At 27.9% G+C, this 19,721-nt stretch overlaps 2 protein-coding genes across 18 annotated transcripts; one reads left to right on the top strand and one right to left on the bottom strand.

Moving 5' to 3' along the window:
* The first annotated feature begins 916 nt into the window (after positions 1-916).
* Positions 917-19,635, top strand: LOC108001506 (ring canal kelch homolog). Of its 17 annotated transcripts, XM_062080472.1 has the most exons (18): positions 1,639-2,088; positions 2,226-2,372; positions 2,518-2,922; positions 3,025-3,278; positions 3,372-3,599; positions 3,673-3,845; positions 4,007-4,147; positions 4,210-4,465; positions 4,640-10,455; positions 10,554-12,153; positions 12,356-12,516; positions 13,113-13,299; positions 13,402-13,427; positions 13,505-14,064; positions 14,645-15,347; positions 15,507-15,749; positions 15,824-16,914; positions 19,148-19,635. In XM_062080472.1, the coding sequence occupies exons 1-9, from the start codon at positions 2,018-2,020 to the stop codon at positions 4,828-4,830; spliced, it is 1,866 nt and encodes a 621-aa protein (XP_061936456.1). In that variant the 5' UTR covers positions 1,639-2,017; the 3' UTR covers positions 4,831-10,455; positions 10,554-12,153; positions 12,356-12,516; positions 13,113-13,299; positions 13,402-13,427; positions 13,505-14,064; positions 14,645-15,347; positions 15,507-15,749; positions 15,824-16,914; positions 19,148-19,635. The 17 variants fall into 17 exon arrangements, with proteins under 17 accessions (XP_061936472.1, XP_061936456.1, XP_061936457.1 ...); XM_062080473.1 differs by having other exon boundaries at positions 10,554-11,946; positions 12,032-12,153; positions 13,505-15,347; positions 15,507-16,914; XM_062080485.1 differs by lacking the exon at positions 12,356-12,516 and having other exon boundaries at positions 10,554-11,466; positions 14,645-14,757; positions 15,151-15,347; positions 15,507-16,914.
* LOC133666815 (uncharacterized) lies at positions 9,699-11,989 on the bottom strand. The gene is made up of 3 exons (XM_062080730.1): positions 11,960-11,989; positions 11,388-11,661; positions 9,699-9,877 (listed from the first exon to the last, which is right to left on the bottom strand). Exons 1-3 carry the CDS (start codon positions 11,987-11,989, stop codon positions 9,699-9,701), a joined length of 483 nt encoding a protein of 160 aa, XP_061936714.1.
* Positions 19,636-19,721: the final 86 nt, after the last annotated feature.

A 19,721-nucleotide genomic window follows, 5' to 3' on the forward strand; every position in this document is an offset into this window, starting at 1 on the left:
AATTTGTCGTGCTATTTTTTGCAATAAAAAAGATGATATATAATGATGACATAAGTTTGCACTTTGCTTCATGATGAAAATACGTTGTAAACTGTTATATAATTATATAGGTAGTATATTATGGTATGAAAATTAAGTTGCTGAATAACTTTAGCAAGTAATATTTCTAAACTATTAAAAGTTCCATAATAGTTTAATTATTATATAATAATATAATATAATAATATAACATAATACTATTAAAAACTATAAATGTCAATTACTAATAATTTTGTTTTTATTGAAAAAATTTAGTACAATTAAGAAAAGTATACAGATTAACATATACATATATAATTATATATATTTATAATTATAAATGTTATAATATATAATCATTTATAATCATTTATATATTACAGTATGTACTTTAAAAAATAAATTATTAATATTGCTTATATACTCAACATATATTTGGCTAGAAAATTTGTAATAAATTCAATATAAATATATATTTATGTTTCAATTTTCAAATAAATGACTTAAAAATTTATATTATAGTTTACATTTATATGATATAATATCACAAACAATGTATAGAATAGATGTAATATCTTATGAAATTTTATATTATGTGTTCTGAAATACCGACTTTAAAAAAAATGTTTTTTACGCCCTCTATGATTTATTATTAGATTTTATTGAAAGTTATTGAATTAAAACGATATTTTATCTATTTTTTATATATATTATATATAAAAATATATAATGTTTATTTATATAAAAACATAAAAATATTTATTTTTTTAATATTTAAATATTTTGTAATATTAAAATATTTGTTTAAAATCTATTCACAGTTACTTACGTAGTTATCGATATATAGCGATACACGTGACTTTACTCGCCGAGCCATGCGTATCAAATGAAAGGAAACAGTTCCGATTCGATCGTTGTAGTGTTTACATGGAGGAAATTTGCGCGCGTTTAATTTCATATATATATATATATATATATAATATAATTTAAAATTATGTAAAAATTTCACGTTTGAAGTACATATACATTTCACGAGTCTTTTAAGTATGTTTATTCCTAAGATTTTTTTGCACACATTTTTTTTTAAGTGATATTGCACATATTTGCGTTTTTTAAAATAATATATATCATTAATAGTTTAGAAGAGAATATAATATATATATATATATATATATATATATGTCTGTTTTTACTACAAAATATAAAATTTATTATTTATCTTAATTGTTTATCATTATAGCGTTCATATTGACATTTTTCCCGCTTTCAAAACCAAATACGTAATTAGTTATTAATTTATGATAAAAAAATTATTTTTCCAAAATTAAATGATAACCTGCATAAATAAAAATAAAAATTAAATAAATTAAAATAATTAATTAATTGTAATAAAAAAAAATTTTAAAACTCAAAATAAATTATTTATATTATAATATATTTATTATATTTATATTTTATTTTTTTCATTTTTACTTTTCTATATAATTTCTATATAATTTTTTGTTATGCATATATTATATATATATATATATATATATACACATCTGATTAATAAATTATTTAATGATGATAATAAATAAATATTGTATAAAAATTTAAAGAGACAAAATTTCGTAGATGTCGACACCAACGTGTGTTTTTCCTTAACGAAACTATCAAAAGTAGCAAATGACATTCAAGAACTGAATAAGAAAGTTTGTTTCTAGTGATTGTATTCTTTACTAGAATATTATTATTGGTACTCTTGTAATTATAGTTTCTTATAATATTTCGTGGATTAAATATCATGTAACATATATTTGTAAATGTTTTACATTTCAATGCACGGAACCGATAAAATCAGTAGCGTCATTTTTGTTTCTTTCAACTGATTTTACATTCGATAATGATTGTTCAACTCGATGAACCGATATTTGTGCAAAAGAACTGGATCTTTATTACCTGTCATTAATTCAGGTTAATTTTTTCTCTTGACTTCATTTAGTGACACATAATTGAAATGGAGTCAGCAAGTCAGAGTCAGGTACAAAGTGCCTCTAACAATGCTGATACTTCTGAAAACAAGGGAAGGTAAAATTATATTACATATATTTTTTCAATTATTATTTTTTAATATAAATTTTGTGATATATTTTTCATCATTTGATTTATTAATAAAATGTATTTATTATTTTTTTGAATTGATGAATTTTTTATTTTTTTTCTAGTTGTTTATTACTTCGATATGCTAGTCAAAATTCATTGGATGAAAGTTCACAAAAGCATATACCCCGTGAGAGTGGAAAAGATAAACCACCATATAGAAATCATCATCATACAAATCGGGCATTTGATGTTATCAATGAAATGAGAAAGTAAGAGACATTTAATATTTGTTGTATTAAATAATATTGAATTTAAAATAATATTGAAAATATCCAAAAGAAAGAGAATTATATCAGAGTCTTTTTTTGGATTTATATCATATTCAAAATATAATATAATGTAATTATTTATTAGGAAAAATTTATTATGTGATGTAATCTTGGTGGCAGATGGAGGTTTAGAAGTACCTGCTCATAAAATGGTTCTGGCTGCTTGTAGTCCTTATTTTTATGCTATGTTTACCAGTTTTGAGGAAAGAGATCAAGAAAGGATAACATTACAAGGTGTAGATTATTCTGCACTTGAATTATTGGTAGATTATGTATATTCTGCAGAAGTTCATGTCACTGAAGATAATGTACAAGTGTTGTTACCAGCTGCAAATCTTTTACAATTAACTGATGTCCGTGATGCATGTTGTGATTTTTTACAAGCTCAATTACATCCATCAAATTGTTTAGGAATTCGTGCATTTGCTGACCTTCATAGTTGTTTAGAGTTATTGTCACATGCTGATAGTTACATCGAACAACATTTTTCGTAAGATATTAAAATACCTTTATTTAATATTATTATATATTTTTACATAATTACAATTAACACATTTTTTATATCTAATTAAAAATCTTATTATATACACAGAGAAGTAGTAGATGGAGAAGAATTTTTGACATTAGCACCACAGCAAGTAGCTAAATTAATTTGTAGTGATCGTTTAATGGTCCCTTCAGAAGAAAAAGTATTTGAATGTGTAATATCATGGGTGCATCATGATTTGGAAAAAAGACAAGCTCATTTAGCACAATTAATGGAACATGTACGCTTACCTTTATTATCCCAAGAATATTTAGTACAACGTGTGGAAGAAGAACCACTTCTTAAAGCAAATTTACAATGTAAACGAATAATAAAACAAATATAAGTTATAAAAGTATAACATACTTAATAATTTAATAAAATAAACATAATATACTTTTTCATTTATATAGGTAAAGATTTTTTGATTGAAGCTTTGAAATATCATTTACTTAAAGGAGAACAAAAGTCATTATTCAAAACACCTCGTACAAAACCTAGACAACCAAGAGGTTTACCAAAAGTGTTACTAGTTGTAGGAGGACAGGCTCCAAAAGCAATTAGAAGTGTAGAATGTTATGATTTCAAAGAAGAAAAATGGTATCAAGTATCTGAATTACCTACGCGTCGTTGTAGAGCTGGTAAATAATATTTACATAAAATTTTTAAAATGTAATTTTCTTATAAATTTATTGTATTATTTTTAATATACAGGTTTATCCGTCCTCGGTGGTCGTGTATATGCTGTTGGTGGATTTAATGGATCTCTTAGAGTACGAACAGTAGATATTTACGATGCAGCTACAGATCAATGGTCTCCTTGTCCAGAAATGGAAGCAAGAAGATCAACACTTGGTGTAGCAGTCCTTGGAAATTGCATATATGCTGTACATAATTTATTTTCTTATTTTATTTTTTTTTAATATTATATCTATTAAACTATATTTATGTGTGAAATTATATATAATATATAATAAATCATTTTGTCTTATTTTATTAAAATCATTCTATTGCAAAATATTTAAAAAAATATATTAAAAAAAAATAGGTTGGTGGATTTGATGGATCAACTGGTCTTAATTCTGCTGAAGTTTATGATCCAAGAACTCATGAATGGAGGTTTATTGCACCAATGTCAACACGTAGAAGTAGCGTTGGGGTGGGAGTTGTTAAGGGATTATTATATGCTGTAAGTTTAATAATGAAATAATACAATTATAAAAAATTATTAAATATTCAAAATTATTATAGGTTGGTGGTTATGATGGAGTATCCAGACAATGTTTATCTAGCGTTGAATGTTACAATCCAGAAAAAGATCAATGGAAACCTGTGCCTGATATGTCTGCACGTCGAAGTGGTGCCGGAGTTGGAGTTTTAGATGGAATTCTATATGCTGTAGGAGGACATGATGGCCCATTAGTCAGAAAAAGTGTAGAAGCTTTCAATCCAGATACTAATCAATGGACTCCAGTTAGTGATATGGCTCTTTGTCGTAGAAATGCTGGTAAATAATGTTATTTTTACTGAAATTATTGAATGATGATTTACAGAAATTACAATAATATAAAGAAATAGATCTAAAAGTAATAGAAATTATCTCTCTTGAAAAATAAATGATCAAAAATGCAATTTAAATTTTTTTTAGAAATAATAATATAATAAAAATCAATATTTTTAGGTGTTGTCGCATTAAATGGTCTTTTGTATGTGGTTGGTGGTGACGATGGTTCATCGAGTTTGGCATCTGTAGAAGTATATTCTCCAAGAACGGATACTTGGACAACTCTTCCAACTTGTATGGGAATTGGACGTAGTTATGCCGGAGTAGCAATAATCGATAAACCAATGCCATCTACAACATCGATGTGAGGATTACAATCCGCTGGGCATATATTAGAGCAGAATATAGACCCGGGTGCCGAAATATCGGATCAATCACGGGAAGCCGGGCCCAGCGGTGTGCAAGTCCAAAATCCAGACCAAAATGTACTTCAGCAATATCGTAATGCTGGGCATAATTGTCAAGGTCCACGTTGTGTGTGTCAGCGGTATGAAAATGGTGAAGTGGCAGCTGCGGTCATGAACAATAGAAATAATCAAGAAAGAGATGATAGTTATCAAAACGTAGGTCGTGGTTCACGAGGCTTCCAAAATCGTCCTAGTGGTTCGATACAGATGCATTCAAATCTCAATCCAAATTATCAAAATCCAGTGGATTTAGTCCATAATTACAATCGTAATCGACAATTACAAGAACCAGAAGAAAATATTTATGAAAGATTGGATAACGATGATGATGATAATACTGAAAATAATAGCGAGGTTGTTCATAATGAATCCGCGATTCAAAATAATCAAAACAATGTGGATGATCATACATACGAAAGAATAGATGATCGATATTCTTATAGTAGTAGAACATATCCTCGTTGTTATAAATATCATATTTTAAATCATTATATTCCAAATTTTTTAAATGAAATGGAAAGTAGAAATCAATATGATCAACCAAGACAATTTTATTTAGATTCATCACGATTATCTAACCAATTTTGCCAGAATAGATTAGGTAGACTAGGTCGTAATTGTTTTTCGACTGAAAACATTGCTTATGCATCAACTGGACGAGCCATTTATCCGCTTGGTTACAATTGTATGTGTTCGTTTTGTAGACATATAGATACGAGATATTTATGTCATCATTGCCATAACTTACATAACAGATTACGTTATCAAGATGGATTTGCAAGTAATTCTAGACATTATATATATCAATTACCAAGAAATTGTAGGTGCCCTTTTTGCCGTGGTGAATATTCTTATATAAAACTGCCTGTTACATCTTGTCGACCTACTGAATCTTTAAGAATAGAATGCCATTGTAAAAATCCTAATAATTGTACTTGCAGATCAAAAGTTTTATCTAATTCTAATTCTGCCGTTCAATTTAGCAAATATCTTGATTGGATAAGTAGAGGCAGTCCATCAGTTAATAATCCACTTTATGCAACAGTTCATATTGGTAGACCTTGTGTTTCAGCTCTTGGAAGTACAAGTAATACAGGAAATTCATCCAGCAGCGCAGATCCTGGCGCTTCGACATCAAATATGTCAGTACCTGCATCTACAATCAATGAACCCAGTACATCATCAAATATTAGATCAATCTTTTCATCGCACAATTCTTCAACTTCACACCCTACCGTTTGTTCTGCTAACCGTTCAACAGAACGTCAACATACGTGCGATGATTCTTGTATCAGAAATCAGAGTGGAAGCGTTACTGGTATTTGTCAATTTCTTGGTAGATGTGAAAGAGCAGAATGTAATCATAGTAGATTATCCGTGCATTGGTGGTTCGTAAATAGATGGTTGCCAGCTTGGAATCCTCATTATTTTGATAGAAATATGGACAATGTTCCTCCAATGGAGGAAGAATCTCGAGAACAGCAAGAAAGTGATAGTGATGATACTTAATTTCAAAATTTTTGTTTTACAGTATTCTTTCTGTTATCAAAAAACAAAAATATTATTTGATATTTCGATCTATAAATTTTCGTCAAATATTTTTTATTTGGTTTTATTGGTTTTTTATATTATTATTATTACGCTTAAATTGATCATATAGTTATAATTAAATAAAATTAAATATCTTTATTCTTTTATTTAAAATGAAGAGATAATATTAATATTACATAATATTATATTTTGTGATATAATTAAGAAATATATTGTTCTCAATTAATATGATAATATTTTGATTATAGTATATTTAACTTTTCATTTATTCAAGAATAGAAAATAATTATTCATTTTCTTCAAGAATAGAAAATAAAATTATAATTAAAAATTAAACATTTTCATTTTAAATTATAAATTATCTCTATGAATATATAAAGACAATTTGTGCATGTATTGACAATAAAATTGCTTTATATGTGTATTAATAATTTAAGATAATGTATATAAATTTCAGTCATATGTTTAGAAATAATAAATAGACTAGATATAGCAATAATCAAAATTTTATATTTTATTTCATTTATAAAACTTTGTACGATCATGGAAACTAATTCGATAAATAACTTTCAACTAATCTACAAATAAAAAATTAATTATACGTATTTTATTAAATTTAGAAATTGTGTTCCATATACAGATATATATATATATATATTAGAATATATAGAATTTTAAGAATATAAGAATTGTATAAAAATTGTAATTTTTATAATTCAATTTCATATATGTACCTTCTTTGGGCATCATTAAGCCAAAGAGAGAATGCTTTTGTCATATTTTTCAATTTTAGTAATTAAGATTTTTCGAAACAAAGCACAAATGCATTCTTTCAGAAACTAAAAAAAATTAAAAAAAAATTAAAATTATATATTATTTTTAGGAAGCGTTTTATAATTACTATTGCGATAGAATATGTTAATCATAATAAGCTTTAGTTTAAATTCGATAGTTAATGTAAATATAAATTTATAATGATTATCGTTCATAAAAAAATGACGTTAAAAATCGATTAGGATTTTTATACACACGAATTTGTTTTGAAAATATCTATTATCTTAATAAAAATTATGTATGAATCAGTATTAAGTTGTCCTTGTAAAGTTTTACTTTCTCAAGTGATTTGATTGATTGGTTAAGTTTAAAGATTGTTCAATATTAATTTATATATTCAGTATTGGAAGAAGTATTAAATTTATTAAAATAGAATGTAATATTTAAACTTTTAAAAGGACAACTTCACACATATCTTTGAATATGTTATAACTTAGAAACTAATCGTTAAATAGGATGTAACATTTTTGCGCCTAAAATATTATAAGGAAACGTATTCGATTAGTTTTTTGAATTATAATGTAAGAAAACCTGATAGATTTACGAAATGTTTATTTTTTCTATTTAATAATTAATAATTACGATGACAAACGTTCAATTAAATAAAATATGTTATATAAAATTCTATGTAAAATTTTTTTGAACATCATAAACGTAAAAAATTTAAAAATTCAAATTATTATTTCCAAGTTTTTTTTAAATTAAAAAATCCAATAATTGATATTTAATTTAATAGTAAAGTATTTATAAAATTAATTATTTAATAAAATATTTAATAAAATTTTTTGTTGTATTATAAAATAGAGAAAATAAAATCAATAGTAAAAATATATATATCATTAAATGAGAAAAGATATTTTTTAAAATACATTTATTCTGCATATAATAAACAAATTATAATTCTGTTTTTTCTTCTAGGATTGCCATAACATTACGATTAAGATTGTGAGCGGCATAATATATCGGTTCAAATTGTAATACAATTAGTACACGTCGTGGCGCTTTTGCAAGAGCAGTATATCTACAATCGATTATATACATCCTACACCCACTTTAAGAAAAGTTGATCACTCCCCCATAAGCGAAGGCCAACTGCTATCACTTTGGTTTTACAATGGTCCCTAATATCGCGACGTATTGTTACATTTAGCTAAATATGTAATTTATTTTATCGAAACTAAAACTGAATGAAGAAAAATGTAAATTTATTTACATAGGCATATGCGCAATATTGTTTACGATTAAATAAATCGATTTAAGCAAATCGATTTTAATATATATAAATATTTATAGTTAAGCAAAAATTTCTTCGAGGAATCGAACCAAATGTCATTCGAGGTGTGGTCGTTGGTGACATTTCTAACTTAAAGTTATTGTGAATTTGCGCGTTAAGTGTCGTGAAGAAAATTTATGCGCCCTGATGACAATGTTTTAGGAACGTCGATTTATAGTGGTCATTTTAAGGAAAATCGTCCCTTTGTGTACAGGCAATGAACGTGATCTGCAAAAACGACGAATATTTCGCGTTGTCACATAGGACCGACGTATTGTAAATGGTGAAATAACGATAAACGCTATTGTGTTCCTGCGGTGTAGAGTATAGTATGGTTAAGAGAACTTTATCTTAGCACCAGGAGTATTCAAGTATCACGGGTGTGGTTCTCATGGCCAGACGCACTCAGATACGACGATATTTTGTTCGAATAATGGCTTAACCCTTTCTTGCATCGAGAATCGAGACGTTTATTTTCAGTAACAATTGCATTTGTTTATGTTTGTTCGCTTATTTTTATTTCTAATTTATTTATTTAGCAAATATCGTTACCCTAATTTTGACTTTGTTATTTTCAGATCGTTTGAGATATGTAAAATTTGGGAAAAAATTATATATAAAAATTGTATGGAAATTATTGTTTATTTCAATGAAAAATATATTAAAAGAAATATAAAAAAAATTTTTTATTTTTATTATACTAATATAATAAATATCTATTCAATGATTGAAAGAAGGATAACAAAGAATAAAATGAATTTTAAAAACTTTTCAAAGATTTTATAATTATTGCATTTTCAATCGATTTATTTTTAAATACTTTTAATTAAAAATTTATATTGGAAAACATTACATACACAAACGGTTACTTAGCCAGTGTTTAAAATTAAAGCGAAGAGAAAGGCTACGTTCACCTTTTCTCTGATATTGATAATATTTGCATTCCGATCAGTAATCAAATTTTATGTTCAATCTCGCATGTGAGCCGTCTTAAAATCCCATATATATCACGATCATTCTAAAAATTTATCTTACGATAAGCTGATTTTTATACTCTCGTTATCCAAGAACGAGACACCGGTAGGATATGGTACTGAACGATAATAGAACATCATACTTTCTGAACATGAATGTTTGATATCTGTAGCAAAAGAGAAGCACAAATCTCTTGCATCAGAATTGTTAATTCATTATGATCGATGGTCGGAATGATACTTGAAGTATGTGGGCGTTGGTCCTTGTCACCTTCGAATTCCAGTCTCAAATAAACCGAAAAAAGTAAATAATTTACTGTGAGTAAAATAAAAGAACAGCAGGAAGAATTGCGATTTGATTAATCATATGAAATGTTCATGTTCTTTCCGAGTTTCGCTTTATCTATTAAATTTCTTATAGATCTTGAATATTACATATATTTAAAATATTTGGAATAAAAATATTGCAATAATCGAAATAATGATGTTTCATAATATGCATAAATTTGATATTTATTTCTGTATAGTCGAATAGAAATTACTTTTGAATTGACTATATGTTATTAATGATAAGAATCAATTGTTATTCTATGGAGGAGCTAAACAGATCCTTATGCATTCATTCAAATCAATCTCAAAGGATGACAAAAGATCCTATAGATGTTGAATAATAATTTATCACTACCGTTACGCGTGCATAACCATGCGTGAATCACGGAATTGTCGTGCAAGTGTAATGTGTAACCAAGAAGTTACGAAATCTAGCTTTGTGCCATGTATATCCCTTCTTTTTTATTCTCTTTTAATGAGGGTCTTGTTCCGGCTGTATTTATAATGTTTTATAGTTCATTTAATTATATTAAGACAAGAAAAATCCAAGATTTATATTATATTGTAAGTTTATACATATTTTTAATTATTTTGTTATTCGAATCAATTATTTTTCGACTGAATTAATCCTTAATCTTAATTTTAATTTTTTTTTCTTTTAGATTTCAGGAAAGAAAAAAAAAGAGAAAAGAAGCTAAGTATTTTATGTCGATAAATATAAAAAATATCTATATTTTCAAATTATAAACAAATCAAGACTTAATAATATATATTTTTATATATATTGCTTATATATTTTTTTAATATACTTATACGTTTTTTTACTTTTCTTAATCCAGAATTTGTGAAAAAATCTAAACAAAATATCTATTATTTGAAATATTTACATAATTTATCAAATATATTCACGTCATGTTTGTGTAATTTATGTACCAATTTTGGTAATGAGATTTTACAAGTATATTCGACATAGGTTATGTAACACCAGTCAAATTAAGAATAATTATCCATTTTTAATATTTATTTCAGAAAGATATCAGAAAATATATTTTTTTTCTAAGCATATCTCTCGAATCGAAAATATATAAAATCGATAATATAACTCATTTATGAATTTATTTGAACGGAAAATTAAAAATTGATCCGTCTTGGGTGGTTTCGTTATGTATTTTGCAGAGAATAAAAGTTATGTAATTCTTTACGTAAAGAGAACGAGATCTTTTAAGATACATCTTTACAAACGAGTTTAACACACTCAGAGACCCGAATTTGTTCTCTTTTACAATATACTATATATATTTATTATAAAATAATAAAACAAAATTTATATTGACAATATAATGATAAAGATAAGTCAAATCATTTTAATCTATATAAATTTAATCAATTTATTTTTTTTCCATGATATTCGTACAAATTTAATTATGATTCGATATAAGTTATAAAATATTTCATAAATTAAATATTATTTAAATTTCTAGAATTTTACCTGTCACCACGTATCTGCGTTATACATTGGATGGAAAGTGGTCGCAATAATTCTCGATCTTGTTCAGAGGCTTCCTTCTTCCAAGGGTAAGGAAAGGTGTTTGCACGTGTCCCTCGTACTACGTTATATTGCAACCGTTTGCACTCGTTCATTGTTGATTGCACAAGGAACCGAGTATACCTATCACGGGCCTTTGCACAGCAGGCATCTGGTCCGCTTTCAAGCTTTTCTACGGGGTTACACCACTTTGTGTAACGATATACGCGCACTCTTGTCTCTGACTATTTGCTCTTGACGTTTGTCCACCAATTTCTTATCACACTTGACTATTTCTTCAAAACTGTAATATTGACAATAAACATAAATTAATCGATGCTTTGGTGTAAAAAAATTAGGAAGGATTAAAATAATTGTGTTATGAGAAAAAAATTACAAAATTAAAGTGATAGTTTTATTCTTTTATCATAACAATTTTTGAAAATGTTCATGACAAATATGAAATTTACAATTGCAGTTTCTTCGAAATCGTGATTGTCTCATAGATGTAGATCATTCTGATCGCAATGGTAAACATCTAACCTCAATTTCAAGATCAGTTGGATAAATCATTTTATTTAACTAATTACGAACGATGCTAATTTGTTTTTTAAGGAACACGAATTCTATGATAGAATCGATTATCGAACAAAAAGAAAAAATACACAATTCAAAATAATTTTAATTCGCATTAACATTGCATTCAAGATTATTGATATTAATTATTTCGTCTGGCGGTAAGAAAAAAAGTCACCAAAAAAAAAAAAAGATTCACATTCTTAATCTGCATCATTATTAAATACTTAAATTAAATTATATTATTATTATAATACTTAAATTATTACAATGTTATGTTATAATATAAATAGAATAACTATTAATACGTAATTATTTTATTCAACGATGAAAGAAAAATTTATTCTTTTAATTGTTTTACAGATTCTGAGAATAGTAATGAGTTGATAATGTAATAACGAAACAGGATTGTATGCGTCAAGTGCATCGAAAACGTCAGAACTAGGAACGTGCATGCCGCGTGAATCGACACACGCCAGTGAACCCGAAGAAAAGACTGACAATGAAAGGGGGTCAGATCTGTGGTACACGCGCAATATGGGATAATTTTGCACTGTTTACTTTTTAATTTCCTATTGTTGGTTTAAATGAAAAATTAAACGTTCGATAATAAAACGTTCGTGAAAACTCGAGTGTTATTTCTCATAGTTTCAGAGAAAAATGGAACATATGTAAATGAATTAATTTAATTCAAGTATTTTCGTGTACGATTAATTATAATTTAATATCGTAATCAAGGTTTCCATTATTTCTGCGATACGTTTTCTGAAATCGTTTTCAATCGAAATATAATATAAACCACAGGATCGCATTGACACATATGCGGCTTTTCAGTAAAAAAAAATTCGCTTGCAACAAAAATTTCTACGTTACACAAATATTATTGATATATATAGCGATAAAATATTAAATTAAACACGTTTTATGTATACAACTGTTTTAATTCTAGAAAAAATTTGAGATAAGAATAATTTAAAAAAAAAAGTTATAAGTTTACGTTGGAAAAATTCTGAGCAACGTTTGAAATATTTAATCCAGTTTCATTTCATTAGAATGAAAAAAATTAATCTCGTAAATAATCCGTATGATTAATATAGTAATATTTTTTATGTGTTCACAGCTTCCTGCAACAAATGTGCCTAAGGCAGATAAAATCCTTGTAGAGTGGGTGGAGCAGAAATTGACAGGAAGTTGTTTTTGTCGTCGTTCCAAGTCGATGTTTATCGATCTTTCTTTGATAGCGTGCGTGTCGATAAAATCGATTATTCGATTCCTCGAAACAAAAATGGAGTTCAATAGTTGCAAAGGTGAGATTTAAAAAAAATCTATTTTTAAAATTCATTAATTTCATTTATTCTTGGAGATCATATCTTGATTTTTTTCTCAACGTTTATTTTATTTCATTTTAGATAGCTCGATACGGATATGAGTTAAGGTATTGACAATGAGAATATATTAAATCTCTTTTTAATATCGTATGAACTTTTTTCTGCATGGAAAATTTTGTTTCAGATATATAATATAAAGTATGAGATAAAGAGAGTGAATCATTAAGTTTTAAGGACACCAGTAACAAGGAAAGGGATTAAGAAGAGGGATTAAGAAAAATCTATAATTTTGCGATTTCTCTTGCTCATGAAATATATATTCATATATTCATTCAAACAAATCGAATGTGTCAGTGTAGAAATTAAGATCAAAGTGATAATTATGCGATTCGTATAAAAACGATTATTATGACACTTGTACAGAGTTGGACACGTATACTGTTTCCAAAAAAAAGAGAGAAAAAAACAAAAGAAATAACCTCGTTAAGTTTCGAATTTAAATTTTCATTACTAATTATTAAATATTATAATAATTATCATTACCAATCTTTTTTAAACAATTTCTTTAAGCATGTTGATTCCATATATCAACCGAACGAAAATAGCATGGAAAGAGAAAAAGCCTTGAGACTTGACTAAAGATACATTTCCTTGAACGCATATTCGCGTTTAATTCTTTAGGGCATATTTCTCAAGCCAGCTTGGAAAAATTGAAATAATTAGAAATACACAGATAGCATAAAGGTATCCCAAATGTTTAATTAATCAATTGTTTTTATATCATTTTACTCATTTAACAATTGAGATGATTGAAATTTTTATATATTTTGTTAAAATTCTGTACAGCTTAAATCTTTTTCTATTTTCTAAAAATTTGTACTTCAAAGAATGGCTTCAATTGCAAGATAATCTGGGGAACAAGATTTGGAAGGATAGAGAATACTAATCTGTTCAAAAAGTTAATACATCATCTTTTTTCAAATCAATGGTATCCTCTTCAAAATAGTCTCCTATTATTGATATTGAATACATACTTTTTGTTCCAATAAAATTTGCATTGCTCAAAGAAATGTTGGAAATCTTCTTGTGAAAGAAGATTTTGACTCTGTTCAAAACACTGTCTTCAAAACACTCTTTTCACACACTTGCTTTAACGTGTCAATCATTAATTTAATTCTCTCGAGTTTGAAGAGAAATTTTTCATTAATTGTTCTTCGAAACTATCACAAAAGATATTTTCCAAGAAAAGTGAAAAAGATATTAATATTAATATGGATATTAATAAACCTATCTCTAGACTTTGCAAAATTTAATCTGTTCATAGATAAGACTGCATTTCCTTGCCGAGTACAAGGAAAAAAAAAAAAATCATTCGACTAACTTTTGGAACAAAGAAGTACATTCAGCATACGTGGATCATGCAGGAGGTGAACGTAGGTGGGCCTCTTGGAGATTCCGATACAGTTATACTCGTTCCACGTGTAAAGAAATGAAAGGTTCCGGAGCGCGGTGCATCTAGGGATTCGAGAGGAGAAGGCACACTCTCGTGATAAAAATGTCTTCCTCTCTCGAACAGAGGAGAGACGACGATGGGAGGAGAGGATGGTTGTAACGATGCTAAGCACGTGATAGGATTGTGATAATTGCGATACGGTTCCAGCTTGTATGATATGTTTCCATCCATCTTTCTTCTTCTCCTTCTTCTCCTTCTTCTTTTAACTAGAATCTACTCGTGGAACTTGGTGCGAATCTTGGTGCTCGTGTTGAATGGTGGTAACGAAGCGTGAGATCGAATTGCGAGATGGATGTAAACGAGAGAGTGAATTGCAGGTTTGGTTGGAAGGAAAGAGGTGATTTGAAACGGACCGATTACTTTTAAATGGCGTAATGGATGTGATTCGAACGCTTTGTACGAGAGTAATGGAATAACAGTTGGTAATGATGATTTTAAAGATTTCTCTGATTTATAAAATCTTAAACGATTTTCTTATTCAGATTCGTTCGTTTTTCTTTTATGTTAGATATAGGTGAGTATGAAATTTCGTTCTTTTTCTATTCAGATTCTTTTTTCTTAATCGAAGATTGAATTTTGAAAATGAGAAAATTTTGTATAAATATTTTAATATTAATTATAGGTAGATACGATTAAATTCCAATATTTTTATTGTTCGTTCAATTGTTTGCAGATTTTTAATTAAATGAAAGTGGTTGGAGGAAGAATAAATATTTTAAAAGAACTTTCTTTTAATCTCAATTAGCAATTTTCAAAAAGAGTGGCAAGAATGCAAAACGATCTTTCTTCCAAACAAAAGAAACGGACAATAAAAAAAATATTCAAAAATGATTCTTCTTCAATCTTAATTAGCAATTTGCAAAAAAATAGCGAGAGAGAAAATTATACAAAATAATGATTAATGATTAATCATTAAGTAGGTATAATTAAATTCTAATATTTTTATTATTTGATACAAATAATTTATAGAAATTTGATTTGATTATTTAGATTAATTTATACAAAATGATGGAAAGAAGAGAACAAACAAATATAGAAAAAAAAACAAACAAATGCTTCAAAATAATTCTTCTTTTCTAATTCACATAAAATGCAAGAAAAGCAAAGATGAAAAAATACTCCAATCTCGATTACTAGTCCCCAAAAAATGGTGAGAGAGAGAAAAAGAAAACAAACGATACTTTTTTAATCCCAATTAATTCACATAAAATGGCGAGAAAAGCTAGAATAAAACCTCCAATTCTTCCCCAATCTAAATTCCCAGAAAATAACGGGAGAAGAAAACAAAAAATAAAAAAATCTTCCAAAACGATTCTTCCTTCCTAATCTCTCAATTAATTCTTAAAACGACTTTTTTTTAGGAAAAAGCCAATAAAAAAAAATACATCCAATCTCGATTACTAATTCACACGAGACTGGAATCGACAGAAAGAAAAAGGAAAAGGAAAAGAAAAACGGAAAAAAAGAGCAAATCCTGCGAAACGATGGGTGAACAGAAAATGGCGGGAAAACCGCTTTCGAATGAAGCGAATGCTCCATTAAACGATCATCATCCGAAGACAAAAAGGTGAAGCAAGGATGTAAAGGTAGGGATATCGAGACAGAAGAGAGGGACACGAAGGAGCGGAAAGCGAGAGAGAAAGCTCGCAGTCGACGCTATTCTTCATGAACGAGGGACACCTCTCTTTATCCCCATTCCGCGACGAGTTGGTTAAAACAGCTTCTCCTTCAGTTGTCGCTCGCCAACCCAGCGTTTCGCGCGGTGTCACGCACGCCTCTCGGCGATTTCGGCGACGAGCTGCTCGTGTACATCACACGAGCGACCACGTGTTTCGTTCCCTCTGCGAGCGCAACACCTGGATTTTCCCTCTTCCATCTTCCTCGCACGATTCGTATCCCACGAAAATTCATTGATAACTTTTCTCGTCGCGCGAGAAAAATAATCGGCCAATAATAACCGAAAAGTGAAAGCGACAGATGAGATTTTTGTTTCGGTGCGTGTCCACACCGGTGCTTCCGTTCTTCTCCTCGGCCTCTTTGGAAATTCCGAAACGGTGAACGGATCGTTGTACCGATATCAGGTATGTCGTTAACCGAATAGGTTAAGTTGATTTTCATGTTCGAAATTTGAAGAATTTTCCAAGATCTTTTTGCGATTGTTTGTTATTTGAAAAGAAGTGTATTCTTCATGTATGCGTGATTGAATATTAAATGTATTCTAATTTATCCGATCGAAAATAATGATAAATTTATTGAAAATGTTCTGACATTTGGAATTCAAATTGATCAACTTTACTTTCTGAACATTTTTTTGATTTTTAGCGCCAACCAGAGATAGGTAAAATTTTAATGAAGTTATGAATAATATTATTTCAATATAAGTTAATTTGAATGATTTATTCAATCAGAGTATATTATTTCATTTATTTTTAATTGATTAATTAAAGTATATAAGTTACAAAGACTATTATACTGTAGTAGTTATGAATTGATTAATAATTAAATAATAATGGTAAGTTCTTATTCAAAGTAACTTTATTCAAAATTTTAATTAATTTAATCGGTTCATTAGTGGCCAACTCTGGTGTCAAGTACATGATTAAAATTATATATATATATATATATAGAGTTTAACTTTCTAGGAAAATCTAGAATCCAAATGATTAACCTTCAATTGATAACTTTGGCTTCTGGCAATCTTCATTTGGCTGCTCAATTAACATACACGTCTCGCGCATAAATAAAATAAGCAAAGAGGTCTTAATCCACGTGCCAGGTTACCTCTCGAATCACGAAAAATTAGCAACAGGCTGAAAACATTTTTGCTTCGAGGAATCTTTTTCTGCAACCACGCATCATAATTGTAATGTTGGATTGCAAGAAGGGAATTCAACAGACCCTTTTTGAATAAAATAAAATATTTAATTAAATTCTTTTAATTATTTTTTTATATAGATATTCCTGTAAATCAAAATTGTCGAAATTAAAACATGTTTTCTAACGTTGAATTTATGATCACTTATCTTTCTAAAGGATATATAGAAACCAAAACCATTATCATTGAAATTTTTCTTGCATGCAATTACATTAAATGAGTACAATCAAGGAAAGATGCGATTATGTTTTGTATTTAATTAAATATTAACGTTACGAATCAATGATAATAATTTGGACAAATTAAATTATAATTTAATAACGTTACGAAAAATGGAAAGCAGATCTATTGGCACGGTGTGGGCCCAATTTTTGGTGAAAGCATACTCGATTTACATACTCGATTTCGAAGAAAGTGATCTTCCGAACGGCGAAAGTGATAAATGATCATCGTTCGTAACGAATGAGATGAATCGAGAGAATTTTTAATTTGCGAAGCGTGGCTTTTTTTACGATGGACATGTTCGAAACACACGTGGTATACGCGCGCAAAATCTCGTATACGAACAATTGCGTGACCACGCATACGCCAACGTATTCGCATAATTTTCCTTCATAAAGATGTTACCAGTTGTTGACTGTCAAATATAGATATATATACATATATACATGTATTTTTAAGTAACGTATACTTGCCACATTATAAAGATTTACTACATTACATTTTATTCATTTTTATGGTTCTTAGTGAAAAGTGTGGTTTTTTATCTTGAGGAAATATTTCATACGTAGTAATTTAACATTAAAGTGTGCTAGAGACCAAGTCAAATTGACTAATTTCAGATTTTTATTGTTAAAATTGACAAGTACTTTTGGCAAAATATTAGTTTTTGTTCAAATATTCATATCTTTGGAGATTCGATTCTAGAGACTGAAACAAAATTTTGAACGAGATTTATTTATTGAGTTATAAATAGTCCAAGTTTACAGCAGTATGACGGAAATAGAACTATTTTACTTCAATGGAAACTTAACCTTTCAGAAACGATATTGATGGTATTATTGTACGAAGTCGATGCATTGTATGATATATTTTTTTTCATTATTTCTTTCATTATGTTAATTATTTTTTAAAACTGAACATATAAAAAATTGTAAAAATAACTCAAAGATTATAACATTTAAAATGTCACGTACAGAAAAAAAAACAAATTGAATATCGTTTCTGAAGAATTAATTTGTTTAAATAAATAAGTCTCTAAAAATGTTTCACAAATATATTTAATTATTCTTACAATGTATTTTAACTAATATTTATCATTTCTCAAAACATATCACCATATTTATTTCTTCAGTGTGATATTATCGTGCAATTATGATCGACAATACTTGCTCAATGTCTCAACGAGCATATATATCGACTTCTCGTTATCGTTTCAGATCGATCTCTCGAGGCAACAAAAACGCTGCGCGGGAAAATCAAAGAAGAGGCAGGAAGAAGCCATTAATTTTCATCGGACAAACTTATTTTTCCCTTCCTATCCGAAGGAAAAATTTCGAATAATATTACGCGTAACCGAGTATGTTGCCATATATCGTAAAACGAAAAACGACGTTGAAAACTTGGACGAAATCGAGGCGTTATTAAGATTGGTGAAAAAGATAACACGTTTAAAGAGGTGCTATTAACTCAATTATACAGTGAAATCGATTGCTCAAATTTTTAATACACGGTTTACTGCCGAGATCCCGAGAACAATAATCACAAAATAGTCGGTTAATGGTTGAATCATGAAGTTTATGATAATGAGAGATGATTTTTTGCACGATCGAGATCACAATCAAAGTTTTGCAAATTTTTGAAAATTTATCGCTAAAGCACGTTGATTTTTTTGGTTTTTGTGCCAAATCTTTCATCTGTACATATAGTAAGTTTTACAATTGTAATTATTATATCTATTTAAATTCATTTAAATTTCATTTCTTTTCAAAATGATTAAACAAATTTTTTTAT

The sequence above is a fragment of the Apis cerana genome, linkage group LG10 (genome assembly GCF_029169275.1).
Source record: "Apis cerana isolate GH-2021 linkage group LG10, AcerK_1.0, whole genome shotgun sequence".
NCBI lineage: Eukaryota > Metazoa > Arthropoda > Insecta > Hymenoptera > Apidae > Apis > Apis cerana.

Coding starts and splice junctions, on each gene's coding strand:
- LOC108001506 (XM_062080488.1), top strand. CDS start 2,018: ATGGAGTCAGCAAGTCAGAGTCAGGTACAAAGTGCCTCTAACAATGCT. Junction 3,600..3,672: donor TACGCGTCGTTGTAGAGCTG/GTAAATAATATT, acceptor TTTAATATACAG/GTTTATCCGTCCTCGGTGGT. Junction 3,846..4,006: donor TTGGAAATTGCATATATGCT/GTACATAATTTA, acceptor AAAAAAAAATAG/GTTGGTGGATTTGATGGATC.
- LOC133666815 (XM_062080730.1), bottom strand. CDS start 11,989: ATGATTTATCCAACTGATCTTGAAATTGAG. Junction 11,662..11,959: donor CAACTGATCTTGAAATTGAG/GTTAGATGTTTA, acceptor AAGAGCAAATAG/TCAGAGACAAGAGTGCGCGT. Junction 9,878..11,387: donor ATGTATAACGCAGATACGTG/GTGACAGGTAAA, acceptor TTTTACTCACAG/TAAATTATTTACTTTTTTCG.